Source organism: Topomyia yanbarensis, chromosome 2 (genome assembly GCF_030247195.1).
Source record: "Topomyia yanbarensis strain Yona2022 chromosome 2, ASM3024719v1, whole genome shotgun sequence".
In the NCBI taxonomy this organism is placed as follows: domain Eukaryota; kingdom Metazoa; phylum Arthropoda; class Insecta; order Diptera; family Culicidae; genus Topomyia; species Topomyia yanbarensis.
In genome coordinates this window covers 156,517,855-156,537,839 of record NC_080671.1, presented here as the reverse complement: position 1 = coordinate 156,537,839, position 19,985 = coordinate 156,517,855, and the positions used below count along the sequence as shown (strand labels likewise).

Sequence of the window (19,985 nt, the reverse complement as noted above, 5' to 3'; positions counted from 1 at the left end):
AACTTAAGCACTATTCTGCTGGTCGATGTAGCTAACAAAAGCCACAGCAGACCGCCTCAAGACGAGATCCTTTTCCGGTAGTTTGCATGTTTCTGCTCCATCTTTGCTACCCTGCTTACACTATATAGCACGAACAAAGTAGCAGTGTTGCAAATATAATGTAGTCATTTTAGCACAAATAGATAATACCAGCTGTAAATGATTAGGTTCACCTTTAATTCTTTGAAAACAAACAGCAAAGCAAACGAAAAGAAACAATGCTTTGTAGCTTTATTAACATTATTTCTAGGAAGGTTATTATCAAACTGCTAAGGTGGATTGAATACGATTTTTCACGATCACGATAATTTCCAATCAATTGCATTCTTTTCGAACATGTAAACAGGCAACCAATTGTATATAATTTTATTCAAATATTTATTCCACTCAAATGATTGCGTGATGTGTGACTCCCATATTGTATCACTATCACCATCGTATTTTGTCTTCCCTGTAAATATTCTGTATCTCATTTGCTCGGGCGGTCTCCGGGCCATCAGGTGATTACGATTTGAACTGTTCGTCCTCTGGGAACCGAACGCCTATTTGTTTTCTTATCTCGTCCTGTATACGGGCAATGCGCAAACTCTCACTGTGCGGTACCGAGAGGGATTCCAGCTTACCCGCGTTAATGCACTGGCGCGTTTCCTCTGCCTCGTATCGCAAACCGCAACTGTTGATGAAGTTGAAACCGTGCCGAGCTTTGGGAAGTGGGAACTCCTTGCGTGATCCATCAATATCTGTCAGTGCAGTTGAGCTCCAGAAATCGTGCAGCTGGGTAAAAGATGAAAAATATGTTGAGGTTAGTGAGGAGTTTAAGACCTTCATTCTATCAGACATTATCGGAAGTTCTGGGAATTTAACCAGAATGAGCATCAATCAATGTTAGTAACTTACTTACCGTTATCGAACCTTTAGTGCCACGGATGATTGCCGTGTTTCTCAAGGGTTTCAGTGCACTTGTTTTAATCTTTGCCACTGCTCCATTTGGAAAGTGCAACACTGCTTCGACTTCCATATCAACGCCTTCTTCATTGAGTTGCCCTTTCGCGATGACTTTCGATGGTTCTGCGCGCAGGGCCCACAGACTGACTTGAATTGTGTAAACACCCAAGTCAAGTACCGTACCACCTCCCAGACTTTTCAGTCGAAGTCTATCCACATCAGACAACTCGAAACCAAACTCGACATCGACCTCTTTTATTTCGCCCATATCACCGGCATCGATGCGATTCTTCAAATGAATATACGCCGGAAAAAATCTGGACCAGATTGCTTCCATGAAGAACAATTTCTTTTCTGCAGCATGAGCAAGCAGCCGCTTTGATTGGCCTTCATTCATGCAAAGTGGCTTCTCACACAAAACGTGTTTTCCATTATTTAACATCAAAAGTCCCAGCTCGTAATGCGTCGTGTTGATCGCTCCGATGTAAACAACGTCTGAGGGTCAGGATCTATGTTAAATTCCGCCGGAATAGAAAATGCACTGTGAACTTACCAACGTTTGGATCCTTGGCCAATGCCTCGTAGCCTTCGTAGTACTTTTCGATGCCATGTAACTTAGCGAACTTTTTGGCATCATCCAGTTTGCGTGCGCTTACGGCGACCATCAGATGGGATTCTTTTGGCCAAGTGGATAGTGCATTGGTAAAATCGTGCGAAATTTTGCCTGCACTAGCAATTCCCCAACGTAGCGGTGCCATCGAGACTGTAAATTGAGTAATTTGAAATGCTCTGCTTTTGGAACACAAACAAAAATATACGAATGCCGGCTGATAGAACGAGCACTGCGCAGGCGCTGAAAAGAAACCGGTTTTGATTCGGAGAGAGATGTGAAGCGACTGTTCAGTAGAAAGAGTTGAAAACAACTCTCCTATAAATAGGTAATGCTTTATAAGTAGAGTGTTGTTTCATTTCCACTACAATTAGTTATCAAATAATATCAATATAGTGGTATCAATAAATATAGTGTTATCAAGTATTGTCAAGTGTTCCATCAGAGATAACAAAGTCAATCACGGTCAGGCCCGTCGAGTGGGTAGGATGAGCGGGGGCAATTGTAGTGGGGCACGGGTACTTTTTGGGGGTTCGCATTTTTATCTGACCAAAAATCAAAAAAAACCTTAAATCCAATTAAATTTAATTCAATACACGTAGTGTGACCTTCTGGCCCCCTTGGCGAAGGCTCAGTTTTGCACCCCTTTGGTGTTAACTTTATCATTCTTTTTAGTTCGACTATCGAACAATCAGTTCCTGTCTACATGGAAAAGGCTCCGCTCTCTTAAGGGTGTGACCTCAATGGTATTTGCAGTATTATCAGCAAATATGCTGCGGTGAACATGAATCCCCCGAAGAAGTACTTCATACAACATGCGTTGTATAACATTCCACTGATACAAACTCGAGGAGCAGGTGTTTCAGTTCGATAACATTAAGTTCTTTCGTTAAGTGAGAGATTCAAAGTAATGTTACAATGCAGTCAGATGTTTCCTCATTTATAGGTAATCACATAAAAGGTTTTGCTGACTTGACAAAACAGTTTTGGTTGAAAACCGTTGGAAATGTCATCTCTTGCGGACCCCCAGACTTATCAAATGGTTGCATTACTATCCTTTGGCTTCTTTTTAAATTTATTATATCTCTCGTAATTTCTGTCTGCATCGTATTCTTTAAGTTTTCACTTTGCGCCGGGCTTTAGGCCCGTGCGTAAATAATCTCTCCTAAAAAGACCCCCATTCCGACTTCCCGTTTAAAAACATTGATTGAACTCGGTTGGACCATATTTGAGCTTCTTTCGGACTAAATATAACCCACTAAGCATTGTAGAGATTTTGAAAAAACTAACGCACACATATTCAACAGTGACAGATATCCGGAAAGGTCGTCCAGATAAGATCAGAATTGTGATATTTAGTCTAAACAAGCCAATTGCGTTAGTGGCGGCAAGGCTTGTATGAAGGACTACCGCGTCTAAATGTTCGCTTACAAAGTTGAGATCGACGGTGGGGTCACTGCTTCGAAATTGTGCGCAGATCTACTGAAGCACGGGGCTGGCTGTTTCAAGCTCCCTTTGCTTTATTGAGCGAAAATTTCGGAAATCGCACTGGATAGGACAAAACGGTGTGTCCCTTCAAACTCGTATCGGGTGAAATACGATGTTTAGTTACGTTTTCTTCGACAAGAATCGTCTGCCTGTTCGGCTATTTTACACGAATAGTGAGGATGACTCTTGCATTGAGAATGCTGGAAAATAGGTATGCCTATTATGAAGGAGTTGCAGAAAAACTAAAAAGAGCTACGCCACTCACCACGACAAATCAATATGATCTTTTGGAAGAGTATCACTCTGATGATCCTCATGTGGGGATCAGTTGAAACAGCAGCTGTAGTTAGAATCTGACTCATTTTTTCCTCAAACAAAAACTGCATTAGTTTTGCGACCCTTTGGAGTTCGCATTCTATTCTTTTTCAGTGTTCATTTCAATTGGAAATGGCACATTAGCGTGACTTGTTTCATGATTCATCCTCACAAAAAAGGGCCGGTCATGATTTAAGCGCCCCTCTGGCGGGGGCCAGCCTTGACAACCGCACGCTACGGCTCTGTATGCAGACAATGTGTCAATTTGTCGAGTTGAGTCAATTGGTACACTGCTGGTTAATAAAAAAGGTATGAGATGAAAATACATGAAATTTTGAGTTTTCTCTAAAAATATTTTTATATTCAACTATTTTAAAGTTAGGCACAGTCGTAAATATGAAAAAGAACACTTTTATTTGTAAATTAAATGTTATGCTTTATCGTAACTCTCTTATCCATGAAATCCAAAAAAGTACCTGGTCAATGAAATAGGTGTATTGTAATCCATTGCATAAAAAAATTTCAAATCCAATAAGCTCCCTTATTCAACCAAGTTTTATCCATTCGTCTTGGCATTGAGTCATTCAAACGCTGATAAGTTTCGGTTGGTATAGCGCACCATTCCTTTTAAGCTGCTTCCCACAAACGATCCTTATTTGTAAAATTTTGACCGAATAACATTTTTTTAAGTACATTCCTTAGATTTTCTACGGGATTGATGACAGGAGAATGGTAGGGTCCAAAATTATAGTCACTTTATTATCCCGAAATCATTCCTTTACATACTTCGATGTGTGTTTTCGATCAATATCTTGCTGAAAGTGCCATGCAAAAGCACGTTATCTTAGGCATAGGACTGCATGACATCCTTTAGGATGTCCATCCTTTAGCCTTGCATTCGAATCTTGCCATTATAGTGATGTTGCCGAAAAAAGGACCTGCGCCATTCCACGAAAAGCAAGCCCCAAACCTCATTGTTCTCGCCTCCGTGCTTTACCATATTTTGCGTGCGTCGCAGATCAAACTTTTTGCACTTTGGACGTTTAACGTTTCGTTGTGCATCGCAGGAAAACAGGTTATATGTCACAATTTTTTGATTCTTTCTGAACCAGGCCCATTGACGCTGTTGAAAAGTAAATTGCATATTTCTTCGAAGACTTTTGCTCCGCAATAATGGAACCTTCTTAGCAGTTCTTTCTGGAAGATTGGAATTTCACGGCCTACAGCGAACTGTTCTCGGACCTACTACTTTTCCAATTTATACTGTCTTGGAGTCTTGGATGACGCGAATGTATCAGATTTCGCTAATAATGCAATACGATGGTCAGCAGCTGTAGATGTTTTCAAGTGTTTTTTGCGTGTTTCCTTTTTTCAAAAGTTTTAAGGCATTTGTAACGAAGTTTTCGGAATGCCGAAGTGTATTCGTGATTTATTTGTACGCCTTACCTTCTTGAACAAAATTTCTCAGAAAACTTGTTCCACTTGAGTACAGTAAGATGCTCGACCCATTCTATAACAAATCTTTGTCTTATTCAACATTTAAATACATTTATTTGCAAGAAGAATGCAAACTTCACCAAATAAAACGTATAATGGAATTATGTAAAACAGTGACCCGTTAATATATTTTACACACCTATTATATTGACCACACGAAAAAGCCTGCGGCAGTCTTGTTTTGCATCTTGACAAAGATTGTAAATATAATCAGCGCCAACAACCCACTAGTAACTTGACAGATACCAAGGCTTGTGTGTGCGGTAGGTATGATTGAGACTGCTGTAACTTGGTATGTGTAATTGAGATAAAAACAAAATAATCTATCACACACCTATTTTATTGGCCAGCAGTGTATATGAGAGTAGGCCCTCGGAAAAGATTGAGCGAATCCTATACATTTCTTTCGTAAGAAATGTAAAAATATCATAACAATAATGTGAAAAGTTAAACGAAATAATGCAATCGGCAAATAAATTATAAACAACTAATTGAACTAACTAATAAATTGAAATCATTTAAAAGATTTTTCGGCAATCCTAGTCAATGTAATGACGTCTTTCTCTTTTATTATATTTTATTGTAACCCTCACACAGCCAGTATTGAAAAGCATCCTGGAAAACACTGCAGTTATTTTGTAGTGTTTTTCTTGTCAATATTAATATTTGAAGCATCTCTGTCCAATTAGCTTAAGACCACCTACTATTTCTCTAATCTAATAAGAAATACGTTAATACTAGGTTTGTTCCAGTACCAGGAAAAACTGGAAGTACTCCGGAGCAAACAGGAAGAAAATCGTTCCTGTATTATCTTCTTTTCTTTTTCTTCTTCTGGTAGCAAATCGGAGTGAAAAGGAGCAAAAATTTTTGGCTCCGGAGCAACAGGGAGTGACTTCCGTGTACTGGAACAAACCTACTTTTTGCCTACTATATGCCATTGTAGTTGTATTGGTGACAGCAGTCGCATGAGCCAGTGGTGCCTGCTACCCATACTCATATTGATGATTATAAACAAACAAACGCATTTTACGATGTCCAGATAATTTAAGACCAGTTAGTGTTTGAAAGTGTTTTGTGGCTTATAAACTACCATTATGTCGAAGGGAAAAGCTCTAACGGATAAGGAAAAAGACAAAATAGAAGCATTCCATGGAGAAAATGTTGGAATAAGGGAAATAGCCTGTCGGATTGGTCGGTCGCATCATGTGGTATTGAATTACTTAAAAAATCCTGCAAAATATGGCACAGCTTCAAAGAAACCCCGTAAATCAAAACTTTCCGGAAGAGAAAGACGGAAAATTGTTAGAATCGTTTCGAACTCTACGAAATCGTTAAGGAATATTAAGCAAGAACTGAATTTGGACGTTAGTCGGGAGACTATTCAACAGGTTCTGGTTAAAAGTCCCTACATAAAAAGAGCAAAGAAGGCAAAAGCTCCAAATCTTACTTCTTCCCACATTGAGAGGCGCTTGAACTTTGCAAAAGCTAATATGAATCGACAGTGGACTATGGTAAGTATTCCGTAGGAGTTATTATCTTGAACTATTTTGAACATGATTATGGTATGTTAATAACAGGAAGCTGTAAAACTGTTTTGTTCACTTCCAGGTGATCTTCAGTGATGAGAAAAAATTCAACCTAGATGGACCTGATGGTTTCAATGGATATTGGCGTGATCTGCGAAAAGATTAGCAGTATTTCACGACGCGGAACTTTGGAGGAGGTTCATGTATGGTGTGGGCAGGATTCTGTGCATCTGGAAAGCTCAATCTTGCATTCACTTCATTTAAAATGAATAGCAAGGACTACATCCAGGTGCTGGAAACGTGTCTGCTAGTTTACGTTTCAGCAGGATAATGAAGCAATTCATACCAGCAAGGAAACCAAGGGGTGGATCAGGGGTCGTAAAATCGATTTACTCGATTGGCCAGCTCGCTCCCCAGATTTGAATCCTGTGGAAAACCTGTGGGGAATTATGGTTCGCAGGATTTATGCTGAAGGGAAGCAGTATGCTACTGTAGATGAGCTAAAATCAGCGATTTTGGAAGCTTGGGAAAATATTGAAAAAAATATTCTTCAAAACTTGGTAAACAGTATGTCTAATCGTATGTTTCAGGTCATTAACAGGAATAGTAAAGTGACCGATTATTGACGTGTTGAAATCATTATAAATAAAACGTATTTCACGTTGATAGAAATAAAATCAATGGTGGTCTTAAGTTAAATAGACAGCGTAAATAAATAAAGTTGAGTCCAGAAGAGTAATATATTCTTTACAGAAAAGGTAATTACCACAGAATGATGCACAAATGTAGGGCTCACTAAACTATATATAGTTTCTTTGAATGTCTGTAAATTTCGTTTGATGTGTCATTAAACAATGGTGGTCTTAAGCTATCTGGACAGAGTGTATTTTCATATGTCGCAAATATTAAAACGGCCAGACCTACTGTGCAGAGTTGGGTTTGAAGATGTTTCAAAATAAGACGGCAATTAAATTATTCATTCAATGAATAATTAAATTAACGAATGTTTTGAATCATAAAGGAGAAAGAAACGAGGACAACCGTACCGACCTTTTCAGTATGATATAATAATCGTTGGGAGTGACTTTGCTAAGAAGGTTAATGTCACTTCTTTGTTCCTTTGTGATCTCAGACGTAGACGTAGTTACACCTTGCCCTGGCTAATACGCCTAGTTAATGTAATGACGTCTTTAAAAAGATGATTGGGAGATAAACGCTTTTAGGTTTGAAGGATATGTCACGCCTTCGTGAGAGAGCAAGATGAAAAATGATTTTACTTGCATTCTACTGTCTGGATGTCTAAAAATTTGGGTTCAAAGAACCTATGCTTTAAGATAAGAGAATTATTCTGACCGGACCCACTATATGACTCATTAGAACACAACAAAAACACCTTACTGACAAGTCATATAGCGTATTAGTTTATACCCAAATCATGCAACGATGAAAAGTTACCACTCGTGGTTGAACAACCAATATATTGAGTTAAAAATTTAAACTAAAAAAATATTCATTTGAAAATTAAATTTGAAAAAACAACTTGTGCTCTAAAAGGTCGTTTTAATAGTTTATGTAATTTTGTTTTTTTTTAATCTGGGTTATTCTTCACGAGAAAAGGAATCAATTTGGATGAAAATAAGAAAATAGTGACCTGTTATTTGAACTGAGAGATGAGTGTCCAAAAAATAAATCAGAAATTGTGGGCATACAACCAATTTTAATGCGGATTCTACTGTCTGAATAGACTGAGAAACAATGAATATTGGGGGCTAATCTAGAAAATGCAAGTCACCATACGACATAAATCATTAATATTTGTAAGTCGTAATTTAAGTTCCCCATTACCACCTTTATATCATCAAATTGTATTGTGAACCATTACTAATGCTGCTATGACATTCATTCGTGGAAACATTAAAAGATTCAACGAACGAAGTTGTATGTATTATGATAGAGGTATGAAACACGATCTCTTCACAGCTGTTGTCTGCACAAACAGATTGATTATACGCTTTAACGCCTCAACGCCAGCCAGAACAAGCTTGTTACTGTCTTCTTTCACTTCGCGTTCCGCGAGTTTGATATCACACCACACCACTCGTAAACTTGTTTTGAACACGAAACTGCCGATTCATTCCCTAAATCATGTGATCGTCGAACGACTTGCAGCGGACATCTGTAGAATATGTAAGGTGAATGCGTACGTATTCGGATCATACTGCGCCTGTGACGAGAAACTCAACTAGGGCTTGTAGATGGTAGCACTACCCTACGTTTTCTTAAGAATGTTTGTGTGGGGGAACCAGAAAAACGATTTCGGCATAAATGGAGTTAAACTGGTAACTTGAACTGATTATAAACATTTCATCGCTTTATGCAATAAATGATTATTTTTCACAGCAATGTCAGTTATCTCAAAATATAAACATGATAACAAGTTCAGCACAAATATAGAAAAAGTTATACTTTCGAGGGTAGCTTGATGGACACGGTTTTTGTTTCGAGGTAAAGCTCCATACCTTCCCTGCCCATTTCACGTCCAATTCCAGAATGTTTGTATCCTCCGAAAGGAGCTTGGGTGGCAACTGCTAGATACGTATTAACCCAAACTGACCCGGCTTCTACTGCGTTACTGAAGACGAGGGCGTTATCTATATTTTTTGTTACGATGCCGGCCGCCAACCCAAATTGCGTTGAATTAGCTCGTTCGATTACTTCGTCCAGTGTCTTAAATTTGATGATACTCTGCACTGGGCCGAAAATTTCTTCTTTGGCGATGGTCATTTCATCGGTCACGTTCGAGAACACCGTCGGTTGAATAAAATATCCTTCGGTTCCAACCTGGATACCACCAGTCTCAAGTTTGGCACCCTCCTTCTTTCCGGTTTCGATGTACCCCAAGATCTTCTTAAACTGTGTCTCATCCACCTGGGGTCCGTGTTGAGTGCCTTGTGAGAACGGGCATCCGACTTTGCGGGATTGTGCCAATTCTGTAGCTTTTTTCACAAAAGCGTCGTAAATACCCTCCTGTACGAAGGTACGCGTCGCCGCAATACAACACTGTCCCATATTTTCAAATACTCCAGCATACGCAATTTTTGCTGCCTCGTCAACTGCAAAAAGATAAATCGTTGATTAGCCTGTATCATTAAATGAACCATTTATTTTAAGCTTACCATCCACATCATCGCAGATAACCAGCGGACTTTTGCCTCCCAGTTCCAGTGATACTTTCTTTAGAGTTCCTGCGGCTCCGGCCATGATGATCTTTCCGACCTCAACCGATCCCGTAAAAGCAATCTTCCTGATGTCCGGATGGACAGTGATGGCATTTCCCGCGGTGGGTCCATATCCGGGAACCATATTGATTACACCAGGCGGGTATCCAGCTTCCTTGGCCAGCGAGCACAGATACAATGCAGTCAGGGGAGTTTGTTCGGCCGGTTTCATGACGATTGTACAACCCATTGCCAAAGCTGGGCCCCATTTCCAGGCCAACATCAGCATTGGGTAGTTCCACGGAATGATTTGTCCGACTACTCCAACCGGTTCCTTTCTGGTGTAGGTTAGATGGGGTCCATCCGAGGGTATTGTTTCACCGTTGATTTTATCGGCCCAACCGGCACTGTACCTTAGCGTATTCATCGATCCGTACACGTCATAGACGGCATTCATATACGGTTTTCCGTTATCCAACGATTCCAAACTGGCCAGATAATGCAAATCTCGTTCCATCAGTTCGGCCAACTTATATAGCAGCTTCGCTCGAGCCGTTGCATCCATTTGACGCCAGGTTGACTTTCTGTCGAAAGCAGCCTTGGCGGCTTTCACGGCCAGGTCCACATCAGCCTTATCACCTTCGGCAATATCCGCAATCTTTTTGCCGGTCGATGGATTGATCGTTGGGAAGGTTTTGCCACTCACCGCGTTCACAAATTCATTGTTGATGAAAATTTGAGTGCACTTAATCTCTGGATTTGAATTGGCCATCTTGGTCTAAACGAACGAAACTGAAACACGTTGCTTATATCACTTATTACGCGTCCAAATGCGACGAGGTGATCCTTAAGACTGTGCTTCTGCTGGCTTTCAGATGGAACACAAGCAGAGCCGGTAGAACCACTGGAGTAAATAAACTGTACCTCGCTGGCTGATGGTGCTGTATATTTATAGACTGCCGGCTGCCGCACCCGTTTTGGTAATCAGCGATCGCCTCTTTTCACATTCAAACATTTCTTCAACTCGCACCACACACTTTACTAGGGTGGTCACCTCAACAGAGAGCTTCAAGCTGGGAGTTGAAGAGATTTTAACTTCACTTCTGGAATAGTGTCTTTGTGTCTACAAGCATAAATTTATGGGTTCTATTTATTTTGGTTGAGGACTGAACTATCAATTGATATATTGTTATCAGCAGCTGTCTAGATAATAATTGAACAAAAAATCACCCTGATGGTTATATAACGAGATGAATCACCTAGTCCTAGTTGTGAATGTATTTTTAAGAGTGCACCCTAGCTTACACTCAACGAATATGCATTGGTTTGTGTAGATGTTTGGCGATATGCAGAGTTGGACTGAATGGGGCACTAGGTTTGTGTAAATAAGTGTTATCATGCGTTTTTGGTATAGAGCAATTTGAACCCGACTCGGATTAAAAACATCAACAATCTTGCTCGGTTAGGGCTTCAATTGCTCATCATATCAGTTTTCAGCTTGAGATAATATTTTTGCACATAAACTGTATTGTGGAAAGACTCTTGTTTCAAAAAACCGTAAATGGATTAGGTAAAATCAAAATACTGTCATTGGAAGTCGCTTTACGCCAAAGGTAAGGAATGATACTTGGGCTTCTAGTTCAAATTTAACGATATATTTTGACAACAGCAAAACATAGTATTATTCACTGGCTCAATACAAATATAAAAATTGAACATAGGTGCTAATAGTAGGCGATGATACTGAAGCATAAAATATACGCAAAAACATTGCAACTTAATTTCTTTTGGAAAGGTGTGATACATCTATCAAATTATTAGATAAGACAATATAGATTACGTATGATTAACCTGGAAATTTAATGCAATTATTTGTGTTCGTGCTTTTTGCCCATATTTTTGATTTGGGTTGGGAAAACTACGGCATTTAAAAATCTATAATTTCGGTATTGGAAATGAAAAAACCGATAAAACCGGTAAAAACCGGTATCTAGGAAGAAAATTAGAATAACAAGTGATTTTTACAATGCAGTCATTTTCACCTTAGTTTGGTGCCAATTCTCACTTTACTAACTAGATAAACGTTCAACATGCGTTGCTTTAGTATCCCTTATGTAGGTATTTCGGTAGCTTGTTTTTGGCATTGTAGCGTGAAAAGTAGGAATGTCGGCATGCTGTCTAACTCGCTTATTGGACCAAAAGGAATGCAGATTATCAAGATGCAGTCAGTATTCTGAAATTTAACAAACATATGCTTCGGACCGGACATTTCGGTTTACAGCTTATCCAAATTCCTCAAAATGGACTGAAGGCGATGTTCAACAGAAGTTTTAACAGATTCCAGCGCATGAAAGATGCATTAACGTTCTAGATTTGCTATAGATCATGTTTATCCAGCTCAAATTTGTCACCAAACCCCAGAAGACCAATTGAATAGTCACACTTAGTTTATGAAACTGCTTGAACCTTGTCTTAAAAAACAGTGTTAATTTGCTACACTTTCCAATTTATTTTTAAAGTAACCTGTTGCAATATCGATGGAAAAATATACAGTGTAGTGCCTTTTCTTTAATCATACTATAGATTCAATTAACAGAGTTCTATTATCAGTATCAAGTTTTACAGGTTTCCATAGTAGAGGACAACATATTGAGTATAAAATGAAGTATGTGAGAATGTGAAATTGATAGATTTTGTCTTGCAGATTTACTTATTCCAGCATAATTTGATATGCACTTCTTCAAATGAAGGTATTTTGATTCTTACATCGAGTTCTATTCCACCGCTCAAAAAGTGTCACAAAGCAGGTGAGCTGTAAATAGAACCTTATTTTAGAACATTACATAGAAAAAAGGTTTTCAAGTGGTTCGAAAGCTTCAAAGTTTTAAATAGATCTTCCTGATAGAAATACCGAAAATACCGGTTTTTATGCTTAAAAAACGCTTTTTCGGCATTGGATATTTGGACGGTTTTAGCGGTTTTCGGTAACAGTAAAACCGGTACTCCCATCCCTATTTTTGATTGTTTGGTAGTAGGTGAGTATATGTCAGTTTTATTTTAAAAATGGGGCTACTTATGCCAAGCTTTACTCAAGTTCACATTACACAATCTGTATATTTAATCTGAAATTTACTCTTATTTTGGGATTTGACTCTACTTCAAAGCAGATTGTTATTAGCGTACTAGTTTGACAGTTTTGAAAAACAAATTGTAATCGATAATTTGCAATTTGAGTAGTGTAGTTGCATGGTGCAAAAATATAAAAACGCTATCGTTTGTACAAGTATTTAAACTATGTGTCTTGAAGCAATTCGTTGTGAAATGACAAGAAGGGCTGCGGGCAATAGTTCTGCAGTGTATGCAGGACCGTACCATAGTAACAATTGTGATTTTATAGTAGTTTTATAGCCACCAATAAAACTTAGATTGCACTTGTAGCGTGCTATAAAACTTCAATTGTTACTTGGGTAGCCAGAATTTTGTTTCAGGAGAGCTTGAAAATTTGTTACATAAATGTATTAATTCTTATGGCTTGAGATAGTCACTAGAAACTGAATGTAATTATGAAAAGTTGTTAGTGGAAACAGTTTCAAAACTATGGCATTAGACCCTAAAAATCCTAAAAATATATTATCTGCTACAAAAATGGCTTTATTGCGTGAACGAATTGAATTTGATGATTATTATTAATTTACAAGTTACCATTTTCTCTAGTTACAAAAATGAATATTCAAATGTTCAAAGTATTTAGGGGTGCTCGAAAATGCAACGTGTTCTAGACTACTCGTTTACAAGATGTAGAAGACACTAAATTGGAATGAGTAGAAAAATATCTAAAAACCGTCTCACGATACTTTACACGCATTTGCTAATCAAATCGTGTTCCGCCAAAATAGAGGACAAAACCAACTCCAAGGTTATTTCCATGGATGGGAATATATCAGTGTGAAATCAAAGTTTACCGTTGCAAAGAATGTCCGAACAAAGTGAATGTCGAAATTTGTTTTAAATCTTATGACCCCTGCCTGGATTTGTAGATGCGAATAACACGTTCAACTACTATTTTCATGATCAGGCGTCTTGCTGCTATTGCTATTAGATTATTAGACAACTGAGAATAGCTATTTATTTATGTATTTAAGTAGATTCTTTCACAGATCTTATTTTTTATGAAATTGCTACTTTTTATATGATTGGAGTTACGAATTAAAAATATCGCTGACTGATTTTACTAGTTCGGAAGAATCCCTAGATCCCTGAAACTATGGTAAAAGTCAAAATGTTAAGTGTGTGCAAAAAGAAATGCTTTCCCTGCAAATCAAGAATGAAAACGTTAGCTCTATTGACTTTCAGCAATCTTGCAAATTCGTTGAGGCTTGATAAGATTACCTAGATTAAGCAAATATTATATATTTCAATGATTTAATCTACCAATGGAATTTACCTAAAATTTTATCGACAGAGGGAAACTACTCAGAAATTGTTCACTAATCGAAGGAAAATTACTTGACACTGATTACTGAAAGCCTCTAATTTAAATGTAACATTTATGACACTACCAAAATAACTAGACACTACAAATATGGATGAGCTTAATAATTTCAGTATCACTTGATTCCGACACACGAAAGAGAAGACATACACCTATTTCTTCTTTTCCGAAAAGGCTTTCTTCTAGTGTTGTCTGTTTTTAAATTACAGCGAATTATCTGTATGCTTTGAAACTTTTGCAAAACTGATTCGTTAATTCGTTAAATAAATTTGTTGGCATTAATCTGCTCGGTAATTGGTTTGTTTTGAATAAAAATAAATAGCTATTGATTTTTGGAAAATATGTATGAAGAAAGTTGAAATGTTTGTCTGATTACGGGTTTGTTTTACCATTATTTAGGTAATAGTTTTAAATATAGTTGTTGCACCTAACGCATCAAAGTTGTAGATAAAATAATAATAAAACGAGCTTTAATGGTTGTCCGGCAGTTCTCGCGTAAGCGCTTAGCCATTGCATGTATTATTCATTTCCATCTGGTTATTGTGCATTTCCGTGTCGTCATCGTACCTGCTTCTATTATGTGTGCGAAGAACTGATTTCTTCCATGCTTCATGCCCTTACGAATGCTAATTTCCTCAAAGATAGTACTGGTTGTAGATTTTGAGGTACTAGACGCAGATTTTGCCATTGTCAATATTTCCTGCGCAGCTGCCACAAATTTTGCAATTGTTTAAATTCAGCGGTTTCTAAGCAGGGTAATATGCAATTCTTTACAGAACTGGAACGCATTAATTTGACCTTGATATGTGCAACAGTACTAACGCATTAATGCAGGGTCAGATAGGAGAAAATGGATCGGCCCACTGACATTCTCCCCAGATAAATAATATTTGATATACCGAGATGTAGGTTCCTATACGTGCCCTTCGGAATGGATTCCATTTCTCCCTAATGTGACATAAATCTGCAAGTGAGTGGCGACCGATCTTGTAGCAGAAAATTGGTTTTCTCATCGTCCATATATAGGAGGATCTTAATTATAGCATTGGCACACACAACCATGTGTTTTAAGTCGTTCGAAGTGAATGGATTTCGTCTGGGCTAATTTGTTGAGCGCTATGAGCGCTGGATGTTTGACATGGTAGTGGTTTATGATGCCTAGTACATGATTTATGATATATCTTGAATGTTTGTGATATTTGGAAGATATCCCTAATCATTTTCAATTTCATGTAACATGGTAGAATTATTCGTGGAGTAATTTATGTTCCATACAATCGCGGTTATAGCCATTAAAACAGTTCCGTTCTTAGGCGGTCAAAACATCTCGAAATCGTAACATTCCCGAAGAACAAGCTCAAAACGAATTGGGCAATACAGTGTAAGTTCATTAATACACTGCGCCACTCAGAAACACCAAAGTCTTCGGCTACTGTCGGCGACCGCAACCAAGAGTTCCGATCATCGCTCGTGTGTGTCATACATCTCGCGGTAACCCACAGCACTCATTAAGACACTGGCATGCTATAGCAGCATGTAGCGGCTGGTTGTGATTGTATGCAATTCGGTGCCAGTCGAATTTTATGGTAATGGTTCGCAAGCCTGATCCAGAAACAGTGAATATATTACAGCTGCGAAACATAAGCACTTTAAGACCCCGCACATAGGGTTAGAAATTTTTCATAAGAAACTTTTCTAACCCGAAGAGGCGAATGACCTTAAGGTTAAAACCTCTATAATCGAAATAAAAAAATAAGCACTTTAACTCGAGTTTGACAGCCTAAATAGGCTGAGAAACTATGAATCTTGAGAAATAAACTAGAGAAAGCATGTCATCATACATTATAGATCGTAGACATGAATCATTGATATTGGAATGTAGTAATTTCAGTTCTCCATTCTCACAGTTATATTGTCGAATGGCAATGTGAGACCCACTAATGCTGCTAAGCGGGACATTACGCTTGACTAGGAGTTTGCTCAGGAACACAAATTTTTTCTCTGTTTTTTGGAGCTAGCGTCAATCCGACGCTAACTTAGTCCTGTCACTAAGTTAGTGTCGAATTCTGATGCGATGAAACGCAACTTCCATAACCAATTAAGCTGCTACGACATTAATTCAAATGAAGTTATGTGTATTATGAAAGAGGTATGAAATACGGTCTCTTCACAGCTGCTGTCTACACAAACAGATTGGTGACACGCTTCAATGCCAGCCAGAACAAGCTTGTTACTGTCTTCTTTCACTTCGCGTTCCGCGAGTTTGATATCATACCACGCGTAAACTTGTTCTGCACGCGAAACTGCCGATTCATTCCCTAAATCAGATGATCGTCGAACGACTTGCAGTGGATGTCTGTAGAATGTGTAAGGATCATACTGCAGCTGGGACGAGAAACTCACCTAGGACTTGTAGGAGAAAAATCAACCCTACCGTTTCGGAAAACATTTGTGTGGGGGACACGGATTAGCGAGTTCGGTATAAATGGAGTTAAACTGGTAACTTAAACTGATTGTAAAAATTTCAAAATATAAATATAATAAGTATAGCACAAATATATAAAAACGTTATACTTTCGAGGGTAGCTTGATGGACACGGTTTTGGTTTCGAGGTAAAGCTCCATTCCTTCCCTGCCCATTTCACGTCCAATTCCAGACTGTTTGTATCCTCCGAAAGGAGCTTGGGCGGCACCAGCTAGATAGGTATTAACCCAAACTGTTCCGGCTTCTACGGCATTACTGAAGACGAGGGCGTTATCTATATTTTTTGTTACGATGCCGGCCGCCAACCCAAATTGCGTTGAATTAGCTCGTTCGATTACTTCGTCCAGTGTCTTGAATTTGATGATACTCTGCACTGGGCCGAAAATTTCTTCTTTGGCGATGGTCATTTCATCGGTCACGTTCGAGAACACTGTCGGTTGAATGAAATACCCCTCGGTTCCAACCTGGCCACCGCCAGTCTCAAGTTTGGCACCCTCCTTCTTTCCGATTTCGATGTATCCCAAAATTTTCTTAAACTGAGTCTCATCCACCTGGGGTCCGTGTTGAGTATCCTGAGAGAACGGACATCCGACTTTGCGGGACTGTGCCAATTCTGTAGCTTTTTTCACAAAAGCGTCGTAAATACCCTCCTGTACGAAGGTACGCGTCGCGGCTACACAACACTGTCCCATATTTTCAAATACTCCAGCATACGCAATTTTGGCTGCCTCGTCAACTGCAAAAAGATAAATCGTTGATTAGCCCGTAACATTAACTGAACCATTTATTTTAAACTCACCATCCACATCATCGCAGATAACCAGCGGACTTTTGCCTCCCAGTTCCAGTGACACTTTCTTCAGAGTTCCTGCGGCTCCGGCCATGATGATCTTTCCGACCTCAACCGATCCCGTAAAAGCAATCTTCCTGATGTCTGGATGAACAGTGATGGCATTTCCCGCGGTAGGGCCATAGCCGGGAACCATATTGATTACACCAGGCGGGAATCCAGCTTCCTTGGCCAGCGAGCATAGATACAATGCAGTCAGGGGAGTTTGTTCGGCTGGTTTCATGACGATTGTACAACCCATTGCCAAAGCTGGGCCCCATTTCCAGGACAACATCAGCATTGGGTAGTTCCACGGAATGATTTGTCCGACTACTCCCACCGGTTCCTTTCTGGTGTAGGTTAGATGGGGTCCATCCGAGGGTACTGTTTCACCACTGATTTTATCGGCCCACCCGGCACTGTACCTTAGCGAATACACCGATCCGTACACTTCATAGACAGCATTCATATACGGTTTTCCGTTATCCAACGATTCCAAACTGGCCAGATAATGCAAATCGCGTTCCATCAGCTCGGCCAACTTGTATAGCAGCTTTGCTCGAGCTGTTGCATCCATTTGACGCCAGGTTGACTTTCTGTCGAAAGCAGCCTTGGCGGCTTTCACGGCCAGGTCCACATCAGCCTTATCACCTTCGGCAATATCTGCAATCTTTTTGCCGGTCGAAGGATTGATCGTTGGGAAGGTTTTGCCACTCACCGCGTTCACAAATTCATTGTTGATGAAGATTTGAGTGTACTTAATCTCTGGATTTGAATTGGCCATCTTGGTCTCAACGAACGAAACTGCAACACGTTTCTTATATCACTTATTAATTGTCCAAATGCGACAAGTTAATCCTTAAGATTGTTTGTGTTTCTGTTGGCTTTCAGATGGTACACTAGCAGAGCCGGTAGAACCACTGGAGTAAATAAACTGTACCTCGCTGGCTGATGGCGCTGTATATTTATAGACTGCCGGCTACCGCACGCGTTTTGGTAATCAGCGATCGCCAAATCTTCAACTCATGAAACGCTTTATTAGGGTGGTCACCACAACAAAAAGCTTCAATCTGGGAGTTGAAGGAATTTAAATTTACTGCTGGAATATTAACTGAATTAATACAAGTATACATTTATGTGCTTTATTTATTTTGGTTGAGTAGTGAACTATGGACTGATACATATTTTGTTTTCAGCATCTGTCTAGACAACAATTGAAAAAACTACCCTGATGGTTCTGTATTCGTTATGGAACTATCAGGGTGGTCAGGGTTTGAATTACCCAGTGTTAGTTGTGAATATATTTTTAAGAGCGCACCCTAGCATACATTCAACGATTGGTTTGTGTGAATGTTTGGCGATAAAGAAAGTTGGAGTGAATGGGGCACTAGGTTTGTGTAAATGGGTGTAAATCGATTCCAACAGCATAATTCATTAAGTCACTTTACGCTTGTCCGGACATGCCGCGGACTCAAGTGATTCGCATTTAAAAATGCCAAAATATCCTGACTCCTGTGGTAGAAGACAAAAAATTAAGTCATCGGAAAACTCTAAGCTTGCTTGTATGATCCAATTCCACGCTTTTACAAACGTTTTTCCTTCAACTGCTTGGTCTTCCTTCAGTACTATGGTTCTAATTATTGAAAAGTATTTCACACCTTCCAGACCCTAATATAATTGTCGTTGCAATTAATTTTGACTTGCTCTTCCCTCCAAAATGACCACATTACATTATGGTTTCAGAAAATAAAATAAAACCATTTTTTTATATTGTATAATTTTTTTCTGGATTACAGTCTTTCAAGCACTTACGAGTCTATTTCCGATAAAATTAATAATGAAACTACGAAGAAATGAAAAGCACGCCGATCTTTGCTCGACCAGAGTTTTGTCGAGTTTTCGTCGGCTGGGATTTCGATGCGATCCTGGATTGCCTTTATATGCTTCCACCGTCAATTATTGCGCAACTTACAACTGTAGGCAGTACAAAATATTACAAAACCGACTTCCAGTAAACAAGAAAGATGAATTTTCTTATCGTTATTCTTAAGACGAATTCGCAACTGAATAGAGCAACTAAGCAAAAGAAATAAAACAGCAAGTATGCGCAGAATCTAATAAAATAGCAAGATTTTTTTTAATGTTAAGAAGACCTGCCCTAGTTGAGTCCTCTGAAGCCTTTTGAAATAATATAATACGAATGCCAAATATCTCAGTGCAGCTATACCTGATAAGCAAAAAAATAATTTTCAAAATAATTTGGTAAACAGACGGGCAACATTAGTTTCCATTTTACCCCCGAAGTCGCTATATATTTAGGAGATAAATAATGTTGTTTGTGCGTTTGCGTTGAAATATAGATAAGATATTCACACAGCCATCTGCGCGAATAAGCATGACACAGCTGATTTTAACGGCCATGTGGAGAAACAACAACATTACTTTGTGTTCGGACATTCTAATGTGTAACGATGATTGTTTGTTTTTATTTCTTCCGAGGGTCAGTTTTGCGGTGGTTGTGAATTTCATACGCTCTGCTGA

At 39.0% G+C, this 19,985-nt stretch overlaps 3 protein-coding genes across 4 annotated transcripts; all 3 read right to left on the bottom strand.

The window, feature by feature from the left end:
- Positions 1–241: 241 nt before the first annotated feature.
- Positions 242–1,910, bottom strand: LOC131681836 (trans-1,2-dihydrobenzene-1,2-diol dehydrogenase-like). Of its 2 annotated transcripts, XM_058962891.1 has the most exons (4): positions 1,803–1,910; positions 1,538–1,747; positions 941–1,479; positions 242–813 (listed from the first exon to the last, which is right to left on the bottom strand). In XM_058962891.1, exons 2-4 carry the CDS (start codon positions 1,740–1,742, stop codon positions 544–546), a joined length of 1,014 nt encoding a protein of 337 aa, XP_058818874.1. In that variant the 5' UTR covers positions 1,743–1,747; positions 1,803–1,910; the 3' UTR covers positions 242–543. The 2 variants fall into 2 exon arrangements, with proteins under 2 accessions (XP_058818874.1, XP_058818873.1); XM_058962890.1 differs by having other exon boundaries at positions 1,538–1,906.
- A 6,854-nt stretch (positions 1,911–8,764) lies between these two features.
- LOC131681835 (aldehyde dehydrogenase, mitochondrial-like) lies at positions 8,765–10,610 on the bottom strand. Its single transcript, XM_058962889.1, has 2 exons — positions 9,597–10,610; positions 8,765–9,533 (listed from the first exon to the last, which is right to left on the bottom strand). Exons 1-2 carry the CDS (start codon positions 10,408–10,410, stop codon positions 8,881–8,883), a joined length of 1,467 nt encoding a protein of 488 aa, XP_058818872.1. The 5' UTR covers positions 10,411–10,610; the 3' UTR covers positions 8,765–8,880.
- Positions 10,611–16,634: 6,024 nt separating this feature from the next.
- Positions 16,635–18,406, bottom strand: LOC131681834 (aldehyde dehydrogenase, mitochondrial-like). Its single transcript, XM_058962888.1, has 2 exons — positions 17,415–18,406; positions 16,635–17,351 (listed from the first exon to the last, which is right to left on the bottom strand). Exons 1-2 carry the CDS (start codon positions 18,226–18,228, stop codon positions 16,699–16,701), a joined length of 1,467 nt encoding a protein of 488 aa, XP_058818871.1. The 5' UTR covers positions 18,229–18,406; the 3' UTR covers positions 16,635–16,698.
- Between the last annotated feature and the right edge of the window lie 1,579 nt (positions 18,407–19,985).

What these genes read in the sequence shown, in the direction of transcription:
- LOC131681836 (XM_058962891.1), bottom strand. Translation starts at nt 1,742, where the DNA reads ATGGCACCGCTACGTTGGGGAATTGCTAGTGCAGGCAAAATTTCGCAC. An exon ending in GGCCAAGGATCCAAACGTTG is followed by an intron (nt 1,480 to 1,537) that starts GTAAGTTCACAG and finishes CCTGACCCTCAG; the next exon opens with ACGTTGTTTACATCGGAGCG. An exon ending in GCACTAAAGGTTCGATAACG is followed by an intron (nt 814 to 940) that starts GTAAGTAAGTTA and finishes TCTTTTACCCAG; the next exon opens with CTGCACGATTTCTGGAGCTC.
- LOC131681834 (XM_058962888.1), bottom strand. Translation starts at nt 18,228, where the DNA reads ATGGCCAATTCAAATCCAGAGATTAAGTACACTCAAATCTTCATCAAC. An exon ending in TATCTGCGATGATGTGGATG is followed by an intron (nt 17,352 to 17,414) that starts GTGAGTTTAAAA and finishes ATCTTTTTGCAG; the next exon opens with TTGACGAGGCAGCCAAAATT.
- LOC131681835 (XM_058962889.1), bottom strand. Translation starts at nt 10,410, where the DNA reads ATGGCCAATTCAAATCCAGAGATTAAGTGCACTCAAATTTTCATCAAC. An exon ending in TATCTGCGATGATGTGGATG is followed by an intron (nt 9,534 to 9,596) that starts GTAAGCTTAAAA and finishes ATCTTTTTGCAG; the next exon opens with TTGACGAGGCAGCAAAAATT.